At 41.3% G+C, this 21,836-nt stretch overlaps 1 protein-coding gene across 5 annotated transcripts in view; it reads left to right on the forward strand.

Annotated features, from left to right (window-relative positions):
- Ptpn14 (protein tyrosine phosphatase non-receptor type 14) overlaps positions 1-21,836 on the forward strand; it is a 175,275-nt gene that overhangs the window by 63,982 nt on the left and 89,457 nt on the right. For 3 of the 5 annotated variants that reach the window (XM_015483646.2, XM_048809391.1, XM_048809392.1), the window contains exons 2-3: positions 7,377-7,704; positions 21,326-21,495. In XM_015483646.2, coding sequence (XP_015339132.1) covers positions 7,531-7,704; positions 21,326-21,495 — 344 coding nt within the window. In that variant the 5' untranslated portion in view covers positions 7,377-7,530. Of the gene's footprint in view, positions 1-5,628; positions 5,770-6,128; positions 6,295-7,376; positions 7,705-21,325; positions 21,496-21,836 lie in introns of those variants that run through there. The other 2 variants (XM_048809390.1, XM_048809389.1) reach the window with 2 other exon arrangements.

Here is a 21,836-nt window from a genome sequence, read left to right on the forward strand (position 1 = left end):
GTAGCTAAAGAAAGGCTTTGAAAGGTCATTTACGTGGCTAGTGCGTAGGAAAGTTGGAAAAATTTCCACCTCACCACTGAATATTTGAAAGCAGGAAGGAAATAATGGAATTTCTAAATGTGCTCTTTAAAATTCTTCTCATCATAGTTATTTTCTTTAGCAACTAAAGTTAGGGACTTGTGTTTTAAACCTTGTACCATACCTTTACTTGGCTAAAAGTAATTTGATATAAGGATAGGGAGGGCTGGGGATGTGGCTCAAGCGGTAGCGCGCTCACCTGGCATGTGTGCGGCCTGGGTTGGATCCTCAGCACCACATACAAACAAAGATGTTGTGTCTGCCGAAAACTAAAAAAAATAAATAAACATTAAAAAGGATAGGGAAAGAGTATACAGTTCTAAAGTTGATGGATAGCCCCAGCTGTTTGGGAAACTGAGGCAGGAGGATAGATTGAGCTCAGAAGTTTAAGGCCAGCCTGGGTCACATAGCTAGACCCTGTCTTTAAGAAAGATGATGATGAAGAAGAAGCTGTTATAGTCTAATTTATACCAAACAAATCTCACTGCCTTTCTCCTCTTTAGGGGAAAATCAGAGAAGACCAGTTTTAATACTCCTTTCTTTCCCTCCTTTCCCTATTTATTTTTTAGCTTCCCCTTAGGAAGATGAGAGAGTGTACATGAACCCAGAGCTGTGTGAGGTGCATCTGTGCACAGGATGGAATAGTCGCATTGATTTTTCCTTTCTCACACCCAGGTCAGGGTTACATAGTTCTGTGAGGTGTGCTTGGGAGCTGTAATAATGTGGAATGCTGGAAAAGTTCCAGAGGGTGTTGGTAAATATAGGATGCAGCTGAATAGCTGTTAGCTTCTTTGGGCGTTTTCAGAATCTACACTTAGATAAAGTCAAGTGTACCTAACATAACATGGAAAATAAAAAAGAAAGTGCAACAAACACGTTTAGGACTTCAGTTTTAATTTCTTTCATTTCCCTAAAGACTGTGGGTCATTTAGTGAAGAAGATTAAGCTATATTTGGATGATATTAGTGAAAGATCTCTGTACTTCTTACCCTTCCTTTTAAAGAATTTATTTAATCAGCTGAGACCTTTTTCCATAGGATGAGAAAGCTGTCTTTGCTTTGTGTTTTCTGCTTTGAAGGGTGTGGGTGTGTGTGTATGCGCATGTGCATGTGTGATATGATTTTTGCTCATTAAGAATGGAAATACAAAATGCTGGAAATTCATAGTTCCTAGTTAATGATGGAAAGTTACACCTTATGGCTTGTAGTGAGCTGATGGACTGCTGGGGAGTGGATTTTAGAGTGACTTTGAAGCTTCTCTGTGTGTTCTCTGCCCCTGTAGCCTATTCTATAGAAGTTCTTTTAAGTGTGGTGTTTACAGAGCAAATATCCCAAGAAATTGCTTTCAGCACACTAAAAACACTTTGTATCACATCATTAAGTTCCACTGTAATTTTTTTTTTTCTTTCCAGGGTACTTTCATGGGATGCACTACATCTCTCCCTGAGACCACCCCCAGTTTATAAGCCACAGCAAGGTCTGGAAAAAGGAAACCAGGGTGGTGGGGAATTTCTTTTGGAAATCTGAGCTCTGTTTTTTTTTTTTTTTTTTTTACCCCTGAAAGCACCAGTGAGCTGAATAATAACTCTCATGTCTGTTCTTCACAGTGTAACCCTCTCTTAAGACCCCAAAAGTGAGGCTCATAAGGCTCCAAATTTCTCCAGTGATCTAAAGAGCCATTGAAGTCACTCTGTAGGCTCTTGCCCTGCTTTGGCATCAAAACTCAGCGTCATTTTTCTCTCTTTCATCATAATGACAAACATTCACTTAGCTTCCTGCTGTGTGCAGAGCTCCATTTTATGATTATAGGAGACCACCCAGAGAACCCACATACATCTTTCCTTTCAGTATTCTAACCAGGGAGCTAAGTGCGGGTGTCACTATAGCATGAGAGAGACTGTACCAGGCCAGCAGCTTAAAGATGCAGCCTTATCCATTCTAAGATCAAAGGTAATTTGGGATCCATTTTCTCTCCTGCAGGAGAAAGAGGACGGTTGGCAACATTAGATATGTATTGGCTAAGATAAAAAGGAGGCTGGGATCTGCCCCATTCAGGATGGTCCCTTAAGAGGATATTTAGTCTATGATCAGCTCCCTCCTGCCTCAGGTGTCAGAGTTGGGAGAAAAACCAGGTAGCAGTGGCTGGGCTGGGAGAATGCACTTCATTCTCTGTCCATGTCCCCATGGGACTGTCTTTGCTTCACTGATCTCTATCCTTTGTTTTCCTGCCTCCTTCTGAGAGACTTTATCCATGGGGGCTGGTGAGTGAAGTTCTTTGCACCCCTGCGTGGCCATCCTTGAGCAAACCTTGCATGCTCTGGTCAGGATGGGAAGGGAGCTTGCCCACTACCCTGAAGCACAGGAGAAGACTTTTCTCATTTCCTTCTCACAAATAGATGGGGGATACTATCTTCATAGATGAGCCTCAGAAGATGGATGATTTGCCATTTAATCCTGACCTCTGGTTAACACTAGTTCCTGCTTTTGAAAGTTTGTTCCTGTCCCCTACAGTAAACCTTGGTCTGTAGGGAGAGTCCTTAGCTCAGCTGCAGCTCTCCCTCCTTGGTCCAGCAACATCTTTCCTCACTGTGGTGTTTAGCATTCACTTTGTAATTTCTTGACTGCGATAGGGACCCTGGGAGCTAGTGAGCTCGAGGAGTTAGTGGCACTTTCCCGCTTTGCTTTGTATTCCAAATTTCTCCAGTCATTGAAGGCCTAATAAAACCTAACTCTCTTATCCAAGGCTACTTTCCTTTCTAAAATGCACCCAGGCACAGAAATTTGCAGATTGTTTTGAGATCAGAATAAATTGCTGTTTGTCTTGGAAGACATCAGGAGTTGGCATTGTTGGTTCTTGCTAAGTTGCCCAGGCTGGCCTTAAACTTGTGATCCTCCTGCCTTAGTCTCTTGATTAGTTGAGATTACATGTATGCTACTCATTTAGCTAGCATTTAGTTTTACCATCCATATTAAAAAAATTATTTTTGCCCTAATTTCATGCATGATCCTTGGCAATAGCTGCAGCAGCTTGCTATTATTTACTAGATATGTTCTGGAACCATAGATAAATAAAACTACCTATTTGAAGTAACTTTTTATTTGTTTTTAAACTTGACTTTATTTTGTAGAGTAGGTTCACAGCAAAATTGAATGAAAGGTAACAGCTATTCCCCACACCCCTCCCCAAAACCTACACAGCCTCTACTGTTGGCACCTACCACCAGCGTGGTATGTTTGCTACAATTTATGAACTTATGTTGCAAATTCCCTAAAATTCATCATTTACCTTAGGGTTCATTCTGATTTTTTTTTTTTAAAGGGGCTATCCTTTTTTTTTTTTTTAAATAAATAGTAAACAGAATAAGGACTCTATTTTGAAAAGCAGTTTGCATTGAGAAGATCTAAGGTGTTGTACACTTGGGACCTTTCTGTGACCATATGGCATTTACGTATAAGTTTTATAATATGTTATAAAGTGAATGGGACGAAGCCCCAAAGAGTCACATGGGGAGAATCAGTTTCTTGGAGCCAAGCATTGAATAGAAAAGGAGATGGTTCAGAGTGGATTTTGCGTCAAGTCCACAGTATGGTGGCATATTTCAATCCCAGCTCTATCCATGAGGAGCAGGGAGCTAAGTTTTGTTTGAGGTAGAACTATATGGCTATTGGATGGTTAAAAGGGGGAACTTGACAGGTGTGCTGTGGATTCTCGGAGAGCTTAAAAATAATGGATAATTCATTGACTATTAAAAATGTTAAAACTGAAAGGAACTAAGAGATTGCTAATCTGTCTGGTTAATCTCAGACAGATTGTTACCTGGGATAAATTTAGGCATAGTACTTCCTAAAGGTAAGGGTCATCCCAAATGAGTGCCTGAAAGTTCTTTCCAGAAGCAGAGATCTAGATGTCACAGGCTTTAAACCCAGGAAAATGATGTGTGTGGGAGAGGTGGAAAAGTGCTAGCTCTGGAGGAGTATATCATCTAAAGTATATTAATATTTTTATTAGTATATTAAAATAAGAACAAATGACTGTGGGTGTTGAAAGAAAGGACTCCTTGTGTTGAGAAGGGTCCAGAGAAGTTTATTAAAAGAAGCAGCATCATTTAAATAGAGCTTTAGAGAGTAGGTACGAACATGTTTATTACCTTCTTTTTAATTTTTGGTTTTGAAATAGGAAAGCTAAAAGGGTTGCAGTGGATATCTGTATGCAGATATTCAGACAGCTGGATTCAACAACTGTTAACCATTTTTTAGCATTTGTTTCAATTCTGAATTTTTGTATATGTTTTAACCATTTTAAAGTTGGGGCAGGCATCACGATAATTTTATCCCTGATAAAGCCCACTGCCATCTCCTAACACCATTCTTCTCCATAACTACAATCCACTATCAAAAACTCAAGAAAATTAACAATAACACATTGGTATCATCTAATTTCTATTTTTAAGTTTTTCTAGCAGTCTCATTTAGCTTTGGTAGCTCCCCCCTCCCTCCCACCAAAAAAACAAAAACAAAAACAAAAAACCCTTGATTTAATCAATCAAGATGGACACATTGTATTTTATTTTCCTGACTCCTAAATCTCTTGGACTCAAAGGCAGCCCTTTCTGCCTGCCCCTTCCAGCTCCTTTACCCCATTCGTTTTTTGTTCCATGATATTGACTTTCAGAAGGACCAGGCTGATTTTCTCACAACTTTTTTGTTGAGATCTTATCCTATAAGTTTCTTGCAAATGGAGGATTTAGAAAGTCTTTTTAAAACTCAGAATGGGGTGGGGTGTGGTGGCACCCACCTGTAATCCCAGTGACTCTTGGGAGGCTGAGGCAGGAGGATCACAAATTCAAGGCCAGCCTAAGCAACTTAGTGAGATCCTGTCTCAAAGTTAAAAATAAAAAGGGCTGGGGATATGGCTCAGTGGTACAATGCCCCCTGGGTTCAATCCCTGAACCAAACAAACAAAAAACCAACTGAGAATAGGTATTTTCTAAGAAAAATGCTACCAGATTGTTATTAGCCATGCATGTAAAGATATTGCTCCTGACATACTATTTTCAATAGGTAATCTGCAAAATAATCTTTATTTACAAAAATAATATAGGACAGTCAGAAGACACTGGAACAACTAAAACATACGTAAGGTTAGAGTTCTGTTTAATAACTACTGATATTACCCTGTGGTGGCAATTTTGCTGAACTTACATTCTTTCCTATGTACATGTCTTATTTATTCTGACTACTGCCATCATCTACACACATTGCCGTGCAGAGTTCTATTTCACTAGCTGTGCATTGTGAATGTGGTCCTGTAGAATAAGTTGTGGAGATTGTTTTTGGTAGGATAGACATGCAACAAGCCAGCCACATTCCTGCATGGGTGTTTAAGGTGAGACACACCCAAATATAAAGTGCCTGGCCCAAGATTAGAAAAGTGGTTTGTGATCACAGAGCAAATAGTTGTCTCTGTTGGAGGTTCTCTGACTAATGGAGGCATGAAATCCTGGTCTCTCTGCCCTGTGCTTCAGTAAGTTGAGGGGAATTTGTCAGTCGTAAACACTTCAGGGCTGTATATTTGGATTCTGGGCTGCCATCCCTTTCTTTTCCTTTGGGTGGGTCCCTCCATATTTCTGTACCTATCAGGAGATCAGGTTGGGCTACCTTGGAGGTAAACACGATGCGCTGCCAATGAGAAGTAAGTTAGAAATGTTAATAGATTTTACCAAGCCAGAGTCTCTAGCACATGTATTTTAAGCCGTCATAAAGCATATACCTGTCATGTTAAGGAATGTGCCAAAGGCAAATATCAAAAGACCTGCTGTGGGAGTGCAGGAGTGTGTTTTGCTGTGTTGTAGCTTATGCCCTGACAACCTCCCGGAGGCCTGGGGGCTGGCAGGGAGTGGTCTATAAATATCGAAGCCATCTTATTTATTAATCTTAAGAATTCCTGCGACTATGAGTTACTCCTGTTTGTCCTCCAGAGTGTCCCGAGGCTCAGGGATATTTCTGTGTTGGTGGATAGAGGGAGGGGGTGAAGCATGGGTGGGTCTGCTGGAGTTAGGAAATCGAGTTCACCAAACAAATGAGCTAGAGATGGTCCTTGAAGCTTAATGGAGAACAGACCATTCGGATAGAAAAGCTTTCTGGATATTTCTGGGATCTTTGAAAGATTAGTTTCACAAACCTCCCAGCCGGAACATTGCGCGTGCAGGATAGAACGGTAAAGCCGCTTTTGTTGTTGTTATTTTATTTGGTGTTCTCCATTGGCAATGAAGTCATCCTTCTCATTTGGTGGGACATCAGGGTGCCAGTAAATCTTGTTATTAGTTAAGTTAAATTATCTGTAATTTTAGTCACAGGGTTTTTTGCATCAGGCATTTTTTTGGGTAAAGGAACAAAATGATGGTAGGATGGTTCCACACATCTGTCTAAATATTTGTTGAAAAAAATGACAAAGGGTTGTGTATTTAAGTGCATTAAAGAATCACAGATTTTTAGGAGCCAGGAGTGTAGCTCAGTGATAGAGCATGGGCTTAGCATGTGCCAGGGTTCCTGGGTTCAATCTCCAGAAACCCCTCAAATATATATATATACATATACATAAATACATACATACACACACACACACACACATACACACAGATATATTTTAAATTATTTTTAAAAAGAGGAAAGTAGCTGATTATATGAAATGTGTATTCCTACCATTTCACATCATCCTAAGTAAACATAATATATAATAAAATAAAGGTAAATGTTAAAAATAAAAGCTAAAGACATTAATTAAAAAAAAAAGAGGAGGTAGTGTTACTAAGAGCGAGGAGGAACAAGATCAGATTTTAAGTTCAGCAAGGTAATGAAATCACTGAACTTCTTTTCATCTGTAAAGAAATTTATTCTCTAGGAAGGTTCATGAGATTAAAACGAGAATATAGAAGTTAAAGTGCTCAAATTATGCTCCTAGTGCTTTTTATGAGCAGATAGTGTTGTGGAGTGGGAAAAGCATGTGAGTTGAAGTTGCACGGACGCTGGTTTGAATTCTGGCCTTGCAGTGAACACTGTTGAGTTGGTCTGAACTCTACATCTTCAGCTTGAAGTGGCTTTTATCATAGAAGCCTCATAAAATAGGGGAGAGCACATGGCCTCCACCAAAACCCTCAGGAGCTTAGAGTTCCTGGTGCTGGGACCTGGCTGTTCACCTGCCTCTGTGTGTGTGTGTGTGTGTGTGTGTGTGTAGTATGTACCACACTATTGAGACTTCCCTTCCAGCACATGACCAGGCTCTTTCTTTTCTTTCTGCAGCTGTCTTCCAGAAGGCCACGCTGGGCATGGACACCGCTTTCTATAACTGCAGGAGCACAGGGGGTAGTGTGATCACTTGGTCACAAAACTGCTAAGGCCATCTCAGGGGCGTGTGCGCCAGGACAGGAAGGCGGCGTCGGAGGGCCACAGAGCCATGCCTTTTGGTCTGAAGCTCCGCCGGACACGGCGCTACAACGTCCTGAGCAAGAACTGCTTCGTCACTCGGATCCGCCTGTTGGACAGCAATGTTATTGAATGCACACTGTCTGTGGAAAGCACGGGGCAAGAGTGCCTGGAGGCTGTGGCCCAGAGGCTGGAGTTGCGGGAGGTAAGCGAGTGTGTGTGGACACCGTGCCCATGTGTCGGGTGGGCATAGGAGGAAGAAATCCCTAGTGGACCCAGCCAGCTGTTTCTTGGCACCTGCCATGCCCTTTAGCCCAAGTGCTGTGTTCATGAGATCCTGCTCTTCTTAGCATGAGAGCGATCTCAGACTTCAGTGGGTCAGACCTGAGCCAAGTTGGCGGAACAGGGACCCTGCCTGGAGCTGGCACAGGGTGGCAGATCCCAGTTGTTCCCACCAGAAAGGAGGTTTTCTGGGAGGTAAAAATGTGAGACTCTCCCCACCAAAGTCATTTTCTTACTTTGAAACAACGAGTGGGTAGTTGGTATCTTGGCATCTCCGACACAGATCAAGGAGAAAACGCCCACATTCAGAATGGGTGCAGCTGCTCTTCTGTTTGTTTGTTTCTATATTTTCCTCTTGAAGAAGAGAAAAAGCATTTAAAGTGAGCGTGACCAGTGAGACTTTGGGGAGGGATCGTAAAAGGAGGATTTGTTCCTCTTAAGATCCTCACTGACCTGAGTTTTTTCATACCATCTGTGAGACTGCTTGGACTTCAGGCATCCCGAGGGATGAGCATTTAGAAGGTCACGTCGTCACTCTTTAGAAGAGAACTGGGGCAGCATAGGGGCTCTGTGTTGTTCATGACCAGCCAGCCTTGCTTTTCTCGGGCTTACACTTACAGACATTCAGGACAAGAGGCACAGACCTGTATGTCTGGGTCTCGACAGCCTGGTATCCTGGCTGGTGGGTGGGCGGAGGGGGTGGGCAAAGGGGGCGGGCTGGATGGCGGTCAATGTTGACTGCTGCAGGCCCCAAGGTGCAAGGTCCTGAGCATCAGAAAATGCTTTGCAATCATCTGAGGCTCTTGTGGGGTCCAGGTGATAGCACTGCCCAGGACTGTAGGTGACAGAGGAGGTGATGGTCACTGTTGGGAGTGAGCATATGCGGTTTCTTTCCCTCTGCACAAAGGCCCCGTGCCAAAGAGTCCTCCCCTCCCCTGTCCACCCCTGTGCTGTTCCCTGGGAGACTGGTCCATCTGAACCCTCTGTCTCCTGCTGTTCTTTGTGTTGAGACTTTGGATGCAGTGGTCATCCGTCCTTTGAGGTTTGCTTTGCAGTGCAGAAGCCTGTTCTAGACCAGAGAAGGGGAGGCGACACAATAGAGGCCACATGTGAAATGTCCTGCCTTGATGGTGGGTAGCACATTAGGGTTTTGAACGAACACACACACACATACACACACGCAAGCACAGGCATAAAGGAAAAACCCTGATATTGCTGAATAGTTGGGCAGTAGGCTCTAAATTCTTGGAAGAAATTCAATTATAGCACATTAAAAGACATGAAGTGCTTTTACTTTTGAGGACTTTAAGTCACTCATGCTAACTGTGTATTATTTGTAGGCATTGATAGCATGTGGCTAAGTAGCTATAAGCACAGGCTTGTAGTGCTTTTTTTGGGAGGGGGTGCTGGAGATGGAACCCAGAGGTGCTTTACCTGAGCTACAGCCCCAGGTTTTTGGGTTGTTTTTTTTTTTTTTCATTTTGAGTCAAGTTCTCACTCAGTTTTTGAGGGTCTTGCTAACTTGCCTTATGGGTCTTAAACTTTGTGATCCTCTACCTCAGTCTCCTGGGTTGCTGGGATTACAGGTGTGTACCACTGTTCCCAATAGGCTTTGTAGTCTTGAACTTGGGTTCAGAGCATTATTCTGTCACTTACTAGCTGGGTATCCTTGGAAAAGTTACTGAAGCTCTCTGGGCATTGATTTTCCCACCTGTGATTGACAATAATGATGCTTATCTACTGGGACTATTGTAAATCCTGGAAGTTTGTGTGGAAAATGTGTAATGCTGTATCTAATAATTTATATTGTTTAAATTTGAATGTCTTAACAGTTTTACATGGAAAGAAAATATTGAGCCACTGTATTATATCAGGTTCTATTTTAGGACTTGATGAAACAAAGATAAATAAGCTACAGTTTTGTCTTCAAGACATGCACAGAACAGTAGGGGAACGTAGCACATAAAAAAACATTCAGATTGAATGCTATCTGTGCTAAAACAGAAATTAGGAGCAGGCCTGAAAAGCAACTGTTCTCCTTAAGAGTTGTGCAGTGCACTCACTGACCCACTGCAGCTTGGGAAAGAAAGTCTCAGTGAAAGGCGAACAGAGCCTCCAGTCTTTGAACTGGGACTCCAAGGATACTTAGGAATTCAGCAGGTAGAAAAGAGGCAGGTCATCCTGAGCACTCAGAATTGGATTTTAAAAGATTCAAGGATGTGAAAGAACAGCTACCAGTCTTGGGGGCTGAGAAGGGATCTTGGCCAGTCACCAGGTAGAGCTAGAGTGAAAGGAGAAAGGTGAGGTGTCTGGACATGTGCGTGGTAATAAATACTTGACTCAGACTGTCATTGCTCCTAGTGAGAGGGCAAAGGGCAGCCTGGGATTATCCCACAGCTACGCCTTGACAAAGGGTGAAGTGCAGTTAGATTCCCGTCAAGTGTGTGTGGAGCTGTGATTGATGTCCCATTACGAAGGGGGCCTTGCATTTAACACTGGCTTTATTTTGACACGCCCTAAATAAGTCCATCACATTGGAGCAAATCACTTTCTCTTTGAGTTTTGTGCTTTCATTCTATGACAGATAACACTGAAGGTCTGACCTTGCGTAAATCAGTCCTGTCAATATTCTTGAGTGAAAGGGCAGATGGAGTCAGCTGGTGCTTTGTTCTTCATTTACACACGCACACCTGGAGCAGGACGGCTAAAAGCACAAGTAGCAGGGGAGAGTGCAGGGTCTGTACCTCAGACCTTGACCTTTTCCAAATAGAACTGATGGTGCTTTGAAGAGAAGGTGAAAATCAATCTAAAGTATAACAAAGTGTTTAGTCCTGATGAAGCCTTAGAAACCAGATGATGATGGATATTTGGCCTTGACATTGGAACTAGTTTAGTTGTATCCTAAATTTTATAATAGCTAATAATTTATAAAGGAAAGGATGTATAGTAAACTTAAAACACTTTTTAAAAACTTTGTGATCTATGTTAATTCTTTTACCAGTTAATCTTGTAAGATAGTTGTAAAATAGGCTTCAAAGAGTTATTTATTTTATTTTTTTTTGGTACCAGGGATTGAACCCAGGGGGGCTTAGCCACTGAGCAACATCCCCAGCTCGTGTGTGTGTGTGTAATGTATTTATTTTAATTTAGAGACAGGTTTCATTGAGTTCTACGTGCATTGCTAAGTTGCTAAGGCTGGCTTTGAACTTGTGATCCTCCTGTCTCAGCCTCCCAAGCTTGCTGGGATTACAGGCGTCTTCAAAAAATTTTAAAGACTATCTTTTAGAGTAGTTTTAGGTTTGAGAGGAAGGTACAGAGATTGTACTCCCCATCCCAACTCATGCATAGCCCCTCACCCCTGCTAGTCAGATGTTTGTTAATATTAATGAACTTATGTCCTCACATCACTATCACCTAAAGCCCTTAGTTTGCATTAGGGTTCACTGTTGCAGCTGCATGTTCTGTGGGTTTGGGCAGATGTGTGAAGGCTTGGAGGTGCGCGGTACACTGAGCAGCAAGTCTGTTTCAGGTGTATTGGTGTGCTGCTGGTTCCCACGGCATTCAGAGGGTCCAGGTCTGGTTCATGTGAAGGGTGATGTGAAGCTGCATGTGAAGGGTGCCTGCCCCCAGGAACTAGGGGAGCAGAGGAATGAGAAACCAAGCCCAGGGTACAGTTCATGCCAAAGGGCAGAAGCGGGAAAGAACACAGAATTTTTAGGACAGGGCAGAGGGTGATTTTCACCATTGCGTTTGTGAGTGTGGAGGGGGTCATGGCAGGGAAAGGCGGGGAGTGTGGTGAGGCAGGCTGGATCCTTGAGTTTTAACTAGATCCTGTAGGGCAGTTTCTAAAATGTCTCACAAAGACTTCAGAAGTCATCACCTTTTCATGTCCCATGTACGCGTGGAGCACTTTCCACCTATCAGCTCACTTACATCTCGTGAGTCTGTGCTGTCCCCACATTAGAGCTCAGGATGACCTGTATACAGGCATTGTGCTGGTAAATTGTGAGGCTGGTCCAAACTGAGGCAGGTGACTCTCCAGGTCTAGTTCCCAGAAGAGTGAAGTGGAGGAGAAGGGTTTTGGTAACATGTTTTGGGAACCACTCTCCAAAGTTCTGCAGCAAGAAGACAGACAAACAAATGTGGCAGAGCTGGGGTGCAGCTCAGTGGTAGAGCGCTTGCCTAGCGCGTGCAAGGCCCTGCTTCAACCCCTAGCATTGCAGAAAGAAACCAAAAAGGTGTTTGTTTTAGTTTTTACTGCTGTGACTAAAAGACCCCATCAGAACAACTGTAGAGGAGGAAAAGTTTGAGGGCTCAATTTCAGAGGTCTCCATCCATAGACAGCAGGCTCCATTCCTTGGGACTCAAGGTGTGGCTGAACATCATGGCAGAAGAGTGTGGCCGAGGGAAGCGGCTCACATGAAGATCAGAAAGCAGAGAGAGAGGTCTCCACTTGCCAGATACCAGTTCCAGAGCCATGCCCCAATTCCCATCTCCTCCAGCCACACCCCACCACTTCAGTTACCACTCAGTTCACTGATTGGGTTAAGACTCTCACAACCCAGTCATTTCTCCTCTGAATCTTCTTGCATTGTCTCACACGTGAGCTTTTGGGGGACACCTCACATCCAAACCATAACAATGTTTCACAATTATTTTAACCTTCTAGTAAATACTCTTAAACTTTGGGGAGTGGGGGGAAATACTGCTGTGAGATGTGAAGACATCAGAGGACTCCAAGGAGGAGTGTGATGTGATCAACTTTTGTATGAGGAAAAGGACCCAATGATGAACAGAATGGGGATTGGAAGGGAGGGACAGGAGGAACAGGGACTCCAGTGGAGACCATAGTGATCCTGGCAAGAGGTAATAAGAATGAACTTTTTAGGAAAAAAATATCTTTTCAATCATTTTCAAGGTCAGACAAAACTTACAGGTATGAGTTTCTATTAAGGAAGAGATTTGAGAGAGGGGACTGATAAAATCAGAATTCAGATAATATAACTACAGCATATCTGAATCAATGGGTTTAATCCTTTTCCTTTTCCCCAAATAAAATCCTAGGAAATATCATGTGTAAAATAGTGCTGTTCTATTTACAGAAGGGTGCTGTATCTGGAGCTCCCATCTCAATTTGTAAACCTAGGCTAAGAAAGAAATACCTAAAATCATGCTGCCTTATAACTAAATCATATATTTGAAAATTTGATGTTGTCATTTCTCTGTATGCATGGGTTCCTCATATGTGGATTCAACTAATCACAGGGTTTTTTAAAATTCAGAATATTACAAGTATTCTGTACTGAACATAGGCAGCTTTTTTACCCCTTCTTGTTCCCTAAACTGTTCAATAACCACTACATAGCATTTACATTGTCTTTGGCACTCTGAGTAATCTAAAGATGGATTAATGTGTAACAGGAGGATGTGTGTAGGTTACATGCCTTTTTATAAAAAGGGGCTTGAGTATCTGCAGATTTTATTATCCCAGGAGATCTGGAACGAATCCCAAGGGCTGACTCTATGTTTATTGTCCTTTATACAGTGTATACCTGTTTTGTGACTTATGTGGCATATGTAGTTCACAATATTTTACTACCATTACACACACAAGCTGGAATGGAGAATAAAGTGAACATACTGACCATGGTGAGGATGTGGAACAAATGAGATTTGCATAGGATGCCATGGTACTGTCAATTGTCTTAGCTACTTTCCGTTGTTAGGCACCCTCTGCTGCAGGAGTGTAGTGGCTGGAAGTGTGATCTTGGACCAGACTGCCTGAGTTCTAATTTTGACTCTGCCACTCAGCAGCTGTGTAATTCTAGATAGTTACTAAATTACCTGGTGCCTTGGTTTTCTCATCTGTAAAATGAAAATAGTAATAGTAGCAACATCTGTGAGCTGATGGGATGAGTCAGTTTTGCAAAGTTGTCACAGTGTCACAGTGCCTGCCACAGAGAAACGTGTCGGTAGGGCCATGCCCTTTGCAAGATACCACACAGGTTGCCCAGCTTCTGTGATAAAGCTTCCAGAGGCTTCTCTCTCACCCTTCTAAAAATCTGCTTGTTCCATTTTTAGATGAATTTAATGATTAGAGCCTATGATCTGAGGGCAGAGTCTTTCAACTCCTTGAATAGTTACTAAAAATTGTGCTGTTCAGTTTGGTCTATATGTGGCTACTGAGCACTTGGGTTGTGGCTAGATGGACATATGGTTAAGTGTGAATTTGATGTCAGATTTTGAAGAATTAGTATAAAAAAAGGGTTAAAATATCTCAGTATTAACTGTTATGTTGATTACAGGTTTAGATGAGATTTTGAATTTATCATTTTAAATAAAATTTGTTAAAATTAATCACCTTTTGGTACTTTTTAAAGGTAGCTATAAGATGATTTAAAAATGAATCTGTGACTCACATTATATTTCTTTTTAAAATTTAATTTAATTTTTTAGTAATGAGGATTTAACCCAGAGTGCTTTACCAATGAGCCCCATCCCCAAGTCCTTTTGTTTTCTTTAGAAACAGGGTTTTGATAATGTGCTTAGGGCCTGGCTCTGTTGCTGAGGCTAGCTTAAAATTTGCAACCCTCCTGCTTCAGCCTCCTGAGCTGCTGAGATTATAGGCGAGTGCCACCAAGCCCAGTCTCACATTATATCATCAGTACTGTTCTAAGAAAGGCAAAGATGGCTGTGTTAATAGTAATAATGAATATCGAGAATTCCAGGCTGGGGTTGTGGCTTAGTGGTATAGCATTTGTTTAGCATGCATAAGGCCCTGGGTTTGATCCCCAGCATTGCTACAACAGACAGACAACCACAAGAATTCCAGTGAAATGTAAAAATAAGATAGAATGATATCTTTAAGGATAATCTTGACTATTTAAAAAGCAACAAGTGGAAGAGGGAGAGATAAATGATTTAACAAAGGCATCTCAGATACTCTTCACTCATTGCTCTACCCTATTTGAGGAAGAAAGCGTTTATTTTATTGGAAAATCCAGAGCTCTGGAGAATATTGAATTTGATAACACTTCTATCTCTCCTAAGGCTAGACTGAGAATCCTAGCTTTTAAGGGAGTCTAAAACAACAAATTCAGAATAATTTCATAAGGCAGGTAGTTATTCTCTAATTTAACTACCTCCCCCCCTTTTTTTCAAATTCATATTTTCATCTTTACTAAAAGCTGATGTATCCACAGTTGTCAGCAGCAGTAGAAATTTCCACATATGGCTAGAGTGTATCAAGACACAAGATCCTTGTATGCATTTCTTATCATCAAAGAAAAGTTAACTTATGTTAAGAATAATTGTGTGGTTTGATTCAAACTAATCTACTTATAGTTGGTACTTTATGTGTGATTTGGGGAGCCCTTGAAACCTCTTATTCCCTCTGGCCCTGGCAGATAATGGTGGAATCTTGCTGTATTCATAACTTCTTTAACCACATCTATATGATTGTACATTTGGAGGGGATTGTAATAATCAACACTGATTAGGAATCTGCCAAGAGTAGATAGACTGTTGGGATAAATTGCTGGTGCTAGAATTTCGTGTTGTATTTTTGTCTCTATAAAGATTATGATGTGAGGGGCTGGGCTTGTAGCTCAGTGGTAGAGTGCTTGCCTCGAGTCTAGTACGTGTGAGATACTGGGTTCGATCCTCAGCAGCACATAAAAATAAAAAAATAGATAAATAAAATAAAGCTATTGTGTCCACTACAACTAAAAAATAAAATTGAAAATAAATTAAAAAAATTAAAAATAATTAACATTTAAAAATAAATAAATAAATGTTCATCATCACTAGCTATTAGAGAAATGCAAATCAAAACCACTCTAAGATTTCATCTCACTCCAGTCAGAATGGCAACTATTATGCATACAAACAACAATAAGTGTTGATTGAGGATGTGGGGAAAAAGGTACACTTGTACACTGCTGGAGGGACTGCAAATTGGTGTAGCCAATATGGAAAGCAGTATGGAGATTTCTTGGAAAATTGGGAATGGAACCACCATTTGACCCAGCTATCCCTCTCCTCTGTCTGTACCCAAAGGACTTAAAAACAGCATACTACAGGGACACAGCCACATCAATGTTTATAGCAGCACAATTCACAATAACTAAACTGTGGAACCAACCTAGATGCCCTTCAGTAGATGAATGGATAAAGAAAATGTGGTATATATACACAATGGAATATTACTCAGCAATAAAAGAGAGTAAAATCATGGCATTTGCAGATAAATGGATGGAGTTAGAGAAGATAATGCTAAGTGAAGTTAGCCAATCCCAAAAAAACAAATGCCGAATGTTTTCTCTGATATAAGGAAGCTGATTTAGAGTGGGATAGGGAGCGGGAGGGGGCATGGGAGTAATAGATGAACTCTACATAAGGCAGAGGGAGGGTGCAGGAGGTTATTAATGATGGTGGAATGTGATTATCATTATTATCCAAAGTATAGGTATGAAGACACGGATTGTTGTGAATATGTTATGTATATAACCAGAGATATGAAAAACTGTGCTCTATATGTGTAATTAGAATTGTAATGCATTCCACTGTCATATATAAATAAAAAAATTTAAAATAGATTATGATATGAAATCTCACTAGCTCTCTGTCAGACCTACAATGTGAATTGGCATTTGGACTCCATTTTCTAGGAGTTGAGACCATAGGTGAGATAACTTCCCCTGTCTTCCACTGTAAGACTTCATCTTTTTTTATATGCCAAGGGAGCAGTGCCTCCTATATCTGTGTGATTCTGCAGTTTGTTTTTCTGTCCTTTCATGGAGATAATGGCTAGGAAAATGAAGATGGCGCAGTTGTTAATTATAGCTGTGTCAGTTGTAGAAGTCCCGGACCTACCTGTAGTGGAGGTTGATTGCACACCATTTGGTTCTTACAGTTTAAAGTGGTTTATTTTCCAAAGCTGTTGGAATGTAATTGCATGAAGTGCTGTTTCAGAGTCTGCTTATGGTCACCTTTTTGAAATATTTTCCATGCCTCGGTGAAACGGTGAAACTGCTAATGCTTGCACATAACTCCTGTACTTTTTATGTGGACGCACACCAACGTTGTTTCTTAATTGACAATGGAAATACTGGGTAAGACTGGCAACCTGTTACAACTAAAGGCAAGATGTTTTGAACTTTTGCTTCTGGATGATTAGTTCTTCAAAATGCTTTAATTAAGATAAAGAGTTTAATCCCTTGTAATTGCCAAGCCTGAATCTGTTACCCTTACAAATAATATTAAATATTAAAGCCATTCCATAGGTCACAAAACTGGAAAAACAAAACCCTCAAAAAAGAAAAAAAATCTTATTAGTTGTTAATGTTCAGAAATATATCATGTCTTTACACATAAATGATTGAACAAATCAAAAAGACTCCAAGCTATTTTCAATCGACTTTATTTTTTTAGAACGGTTTCAGATTCACAGCAAAATTGAGCAGAAGGAATGGAGATTTCCAATATACCCACTGCCTCAAGCTATTTATAATTAACTTTATTCCCTAGAATCTTTTCACAATACGGACCAGTGGACATTTTAATGCTAAAGTCAAAGATAGACCAATCTGCCACTGAAGAAACCAGCAGACTTTTTGTTCTATTTATGCTTCCTCTGTTAAAATACAAAACCTCAAACCAAATCAAAACTATCACATAAAAATAACATTTTAGTGTGGCTTTCCTACGTTGTTTCATCATAGTACGTTTTTAGTAATTGGTTCAGAGATGTGGTTCCTCTCCCTGGGAATTGGTTCTTTGGTCTTCTTTTTTCATTGCAGTAAAGTCATTGCAGAACTCAGGGCACCAGCTCTGTGGGCTCTAAAACTAGAGAGGAAAATGGGATTTTTACCCAGCCCAGAGGGTATCATGAGGATCCTCTGGGTCTGGCTTACCTTTGGTCCCTTAGACATGAAACAGACGTTTCAGGCATTTACTCAGGTAATGTGAGGAGATCCTTCTGGTTAGGGAGAAGGTGGTTTCTGTTTGGAATCATCTCCTACATTTTCCTCACCCACGTGGCAGTGTTCAGCAGTGGAGCCCAGTTCACAAAATGCAGCTAGAGTTTAAATTGGCAGGTCTGTTATGAACAGGCCTGGTGTGGTCTCAGCTGGGCTCAATGGGATTAATAGTCCCTTGGGCAGTGCACAGGAAGTTGGTTGGTGCACATGTGAGTTGAACTGAGGGCTCAGGTTCTGATTCCATTTCCTGTGAGGCGCTGTGTAGACATGGCTATGTTGAAATTCAACAAAGGATTGTAAGAGCTTCGAATCAGGATCTTTCTGCTCTAGAGTAGGGGTGTAACCAGAGGCAGAAGGACAGAAGTGTGGTGGGAATGGAGAAGGTTATTTTGGGCACAGCATCAAAAAGATAGTGTAGGGATGGGAACCTCATAAATGGATTTTCCTTCCTGCTGGATAACTGAATTCAGCACTTAAATCAGGATATCCTGGGTGTGAGTAGTTGTAAACTGTGTGCTGCAGATAACTTGCCTCCCCTAATTCTACACTGCACTGGGAACCCCATTTCTGGAATAGTTATGTAACCATTTCATTGGATAATTGCATAGTGAGTCACTCTGAAATACTCTTCGTCCTCTGGAAAATGCTGTATTTAAGCAGCAGCAGCAGCAGCAGCAGCAAAAAATGCCATAAATTAGGTTTTTCCACTTGAAGTGGTTTGCATTGTTATTTGGAACTCTATATTATTAACTGTGGCTCAAGATTATCACCTTACTTTGAGTTTTCTTCTACTTCTTCATTTCTACATGTGGGTGTGTGCGTGTTGGTGTGCAGGAGCATGTACTTCTTCATGTGCATGTGCAGATGTGTGCACTCCATAGAATATTCTTTGGATGTGTTTTGCAAGCATTCAGATCTGGTTTCATGATTTGAATGGGTGGGAATGAAAAAGAGGAAATTTGAAACATTAACCTTTAAGTCATAGGAGCAATAATATTTTGTTTTGTTTTGTAAAATCAGTTGTCAAATGTTTATGTGGTTCCTGTGACCCTTTATAATTTGAATGTTACCAATTTGAGGAAATATTACAATTAGAATGAGGTAAGGACCATAAAAATACCCGCCAAATGTCAAAACTACTTTTAGTGAAAGATCATAAATCATGGTTACTGTATTAAGCAATGTGAAGCTTGCCCTCCCTTCCTCCACCCATGCTTATAAAAGGGCTCTTTTCCAACTCTAATTATTGCATAGCATGTTACAGTTTATGTACATTACCTCATTTATTATATGTAAACATTCCTAGTCATCCAAAATGTAGTGGGAGACCCTTATATGGCACTATCCTCCACAAAGGGATTCAGAATAATGCAGAAATGCCTTTGACCTTTATCAAACAAGTTTGCTGAATTAACGACCCAAGTTACCTTATTGGAGGCTAGCCTAAGTCTTTATCATAGATCCCCAAGAATATCATCAGACTGATGTTCGAGTGTCCCTAAATGCCTATACTGAGATTTTTAAAGACTAATTTAGGGGAGTCACACTGCTTTGTTGTTATTTTTTCCCTTGTACTCCTTAGGTCCAGTTTCTACTTTTGTCTACTTTTCTCATTACTTCCAGAATGATCTCTGTTTTCTAATTCTGTGTTAGCTTTCTGTTATTGTAATAAAAATACCTGAGATAATTGACTTATAAAGAGAAAGAGTTTATTCTGGCTTATGGTGTCACGGTACCAGTTCATGGTTGGTTGGCCCTGTTGCTTTAGGCCTTTGAAGGCAACATTTCAGGGTGGAGGTGCCTGGAAGAGCAAAACCATGTCCCTCATGGATAGAAAGCAAAAGAGAAGAAGATGAAGAAGAGTTTGGGGGTCCCAAAATCCCTTTGAGTTCACACCGTTTACTGGTGATGGTGGTGGTAACAGCGGGAGTAGCAGAGCCAGCAGCCACAGAAGGCAGTGTTTATGAAGTACTTACCACGTGCCATGCACCTGGGTGGCAAGCATTATCTGAAGTCCACTCCTTACAACAATCCTAGTTATTCCCATTTACAAGTGAGAAAGCTCAGAGTCTTGTGGGGGCTAGGGTGGAGGGAGGCGCCCAGTGACTTGCACAAAGTTACTATATGAACGGTGCAAAAGCTGGGAAATGAATTGGCTTCAAAGCCTGTTTTTTGCTCTTTAGCGGCATTTCATTTCCTCTACGTGAGCCTGAGCTTGTGTTGGAACACCTGATGGACTCACTGAAGCTAGGAAATGAATAATAGGGTCAGAATTCACTCAAGTGTGCCTAAGTTGATAAAAATATGACTGGGACTCTGATTGTTGGCATTTTTGTCACTTGAGAAATGGATAGATTTCTGATTCTGAACTTGCTCTTTGGAATATCATGGAAGAAGGCTGATGAAATCATTGTGCCCATCTGAAAGTAAATCCATTTTAAAATGTCCTTTAAAAGCACCTGGGTTTGCAGCTTTGTGTAGGCAGGGGACATCTGGTTTCCTAGGAAAATCAGAGTCAGAGTTTCATTAGAGATTTTGGTAGGGTCATGGCAGAGATTGATCTTTGGTAAATTGAGGGGACAGCCAGCTGGAGCAGGAGCATCAGTGTAAGAATGCCTTTGGAAATTAAACCTTGTAATGAAAACATTCTTTTGAAGGCAGATTTCCAGGTGTGCTGCTGTAAATGGTCGTAGGCTATAATTGAAATATAAAAGAATCTTCAAAAGCAGTGTTCTGTTTTTTGGTGATTATTGTGCTAATCCTGAAATCCTAGCATGAATTAATATAAAGACAGGATTGGGTGCATAAAAGTACCTGTTTTAATCATTGAGCATGTTGTTCAAAACTAAACCAGTTGAGGCTAAGGGTCTAAGGGTGAAAAATCTCACTTTCATCTGTCAAATCCCACCAGTCTGCCAAGAACAGCCATCAGGGGCTCTTGGGGCAGCTGTGGAGAGGAGAGCCTTCCCCTTTCTGCATTTGGTACCTGGAGAGAGATGCTGCAGTTCATGAATAATAAAGTGACAGGGTGATGCTTTTAAAGTACTTCATTAAAGTTCAAAAAGAATGACTACAGTTTTGGTTAAAATCTGGCATTGTAGGAACACATTCTACAGTGCAGAAGCTTTCAGTTGGCAGGTTTTATCTTAGGGGTTGAGTAATAAGTTACTCTGTAGCAGGTGCAATAACTATGTTAGCCTTTGCCAGCGAGCTCCATATGCAATCACCAGGCATTGGGAAGACACACAGGAAAACCAGCCTTTAGCTCCTAGAAAAAAAAAAAGGGGGGTCAGCACTGTCTTTCCTAATACAGTTGGATAGGGACCAACATTTACAAAAGGCCACACTGGGTAGGATGCTGCATCTGGATGATCAGTGTCAGTTACAGTATTCTGTGGATATGATTGCCTTTAATTTGTTCCAAACCTAGAAAATCGAAGCTGGATCCTTGTGTATAAGTTGAGGAACTGAAAATGATGCAGAAACTGCAATCTTGTGTTTTGTGTGATCTCAGGATGCATGTGGAAAACATGAACTGATGCAGTTTTATACCCTTTTATCTAGACGCACTACTTTGGCCTTTGGTTTCTCAGCAAGAGCCAGCAAGCACGATGGGTGGAGCTGGAGAAACCGCTGAAGAAACATCTGGACAAATTCGCTAATGAGCCTCTGCTTTTCTTCGGAGTCATGTTCTATGTGCCAAACGTGTCATGGCTTCAGCAAGAGGCCACAAGGTAGGTGCACGCCCCCTCTCCCCATACAAGGGTATGAAATAACTGTGATACTCTTGATGAAGCAGATGAGCTGGTTGATGTAGTGGTGTGTATAGTGGCAGAGAGGGTGGGGCAGTTGGACAGTGTTGACCTGTAGCTTTGCAGCTGTAGATTGAACCAGGGCCTCACATCTGCTAAGCAAGTACTCTCTGCATGGTTGAATCCATCTGGCTAACCCCAGTGGTTCCCTGTAACAGTGGTAAGGCAGCAGTGATTTTGAGCCAGGCAGAATATTGTGTCAAGCAGCACAGAAGAATTTGACGGGGGATGGTGGAATTTATAATTTATCAGGCTTTGGATTT

This window comes from Marmota marmota, unplaced genomic scaffold, assembly GCF_001458135.2.
Source record: "Marmota marmota marmota unplaced genomic scaffold, marMar, whole genome shotgun sequence".
NCBI classification, from domain to species: domain Eukaryota; kingdom Metazoa; phylum Chordata; class Mammalia; order Rodentia; family Sciuridae; genus Marmota; species Marmota marmota.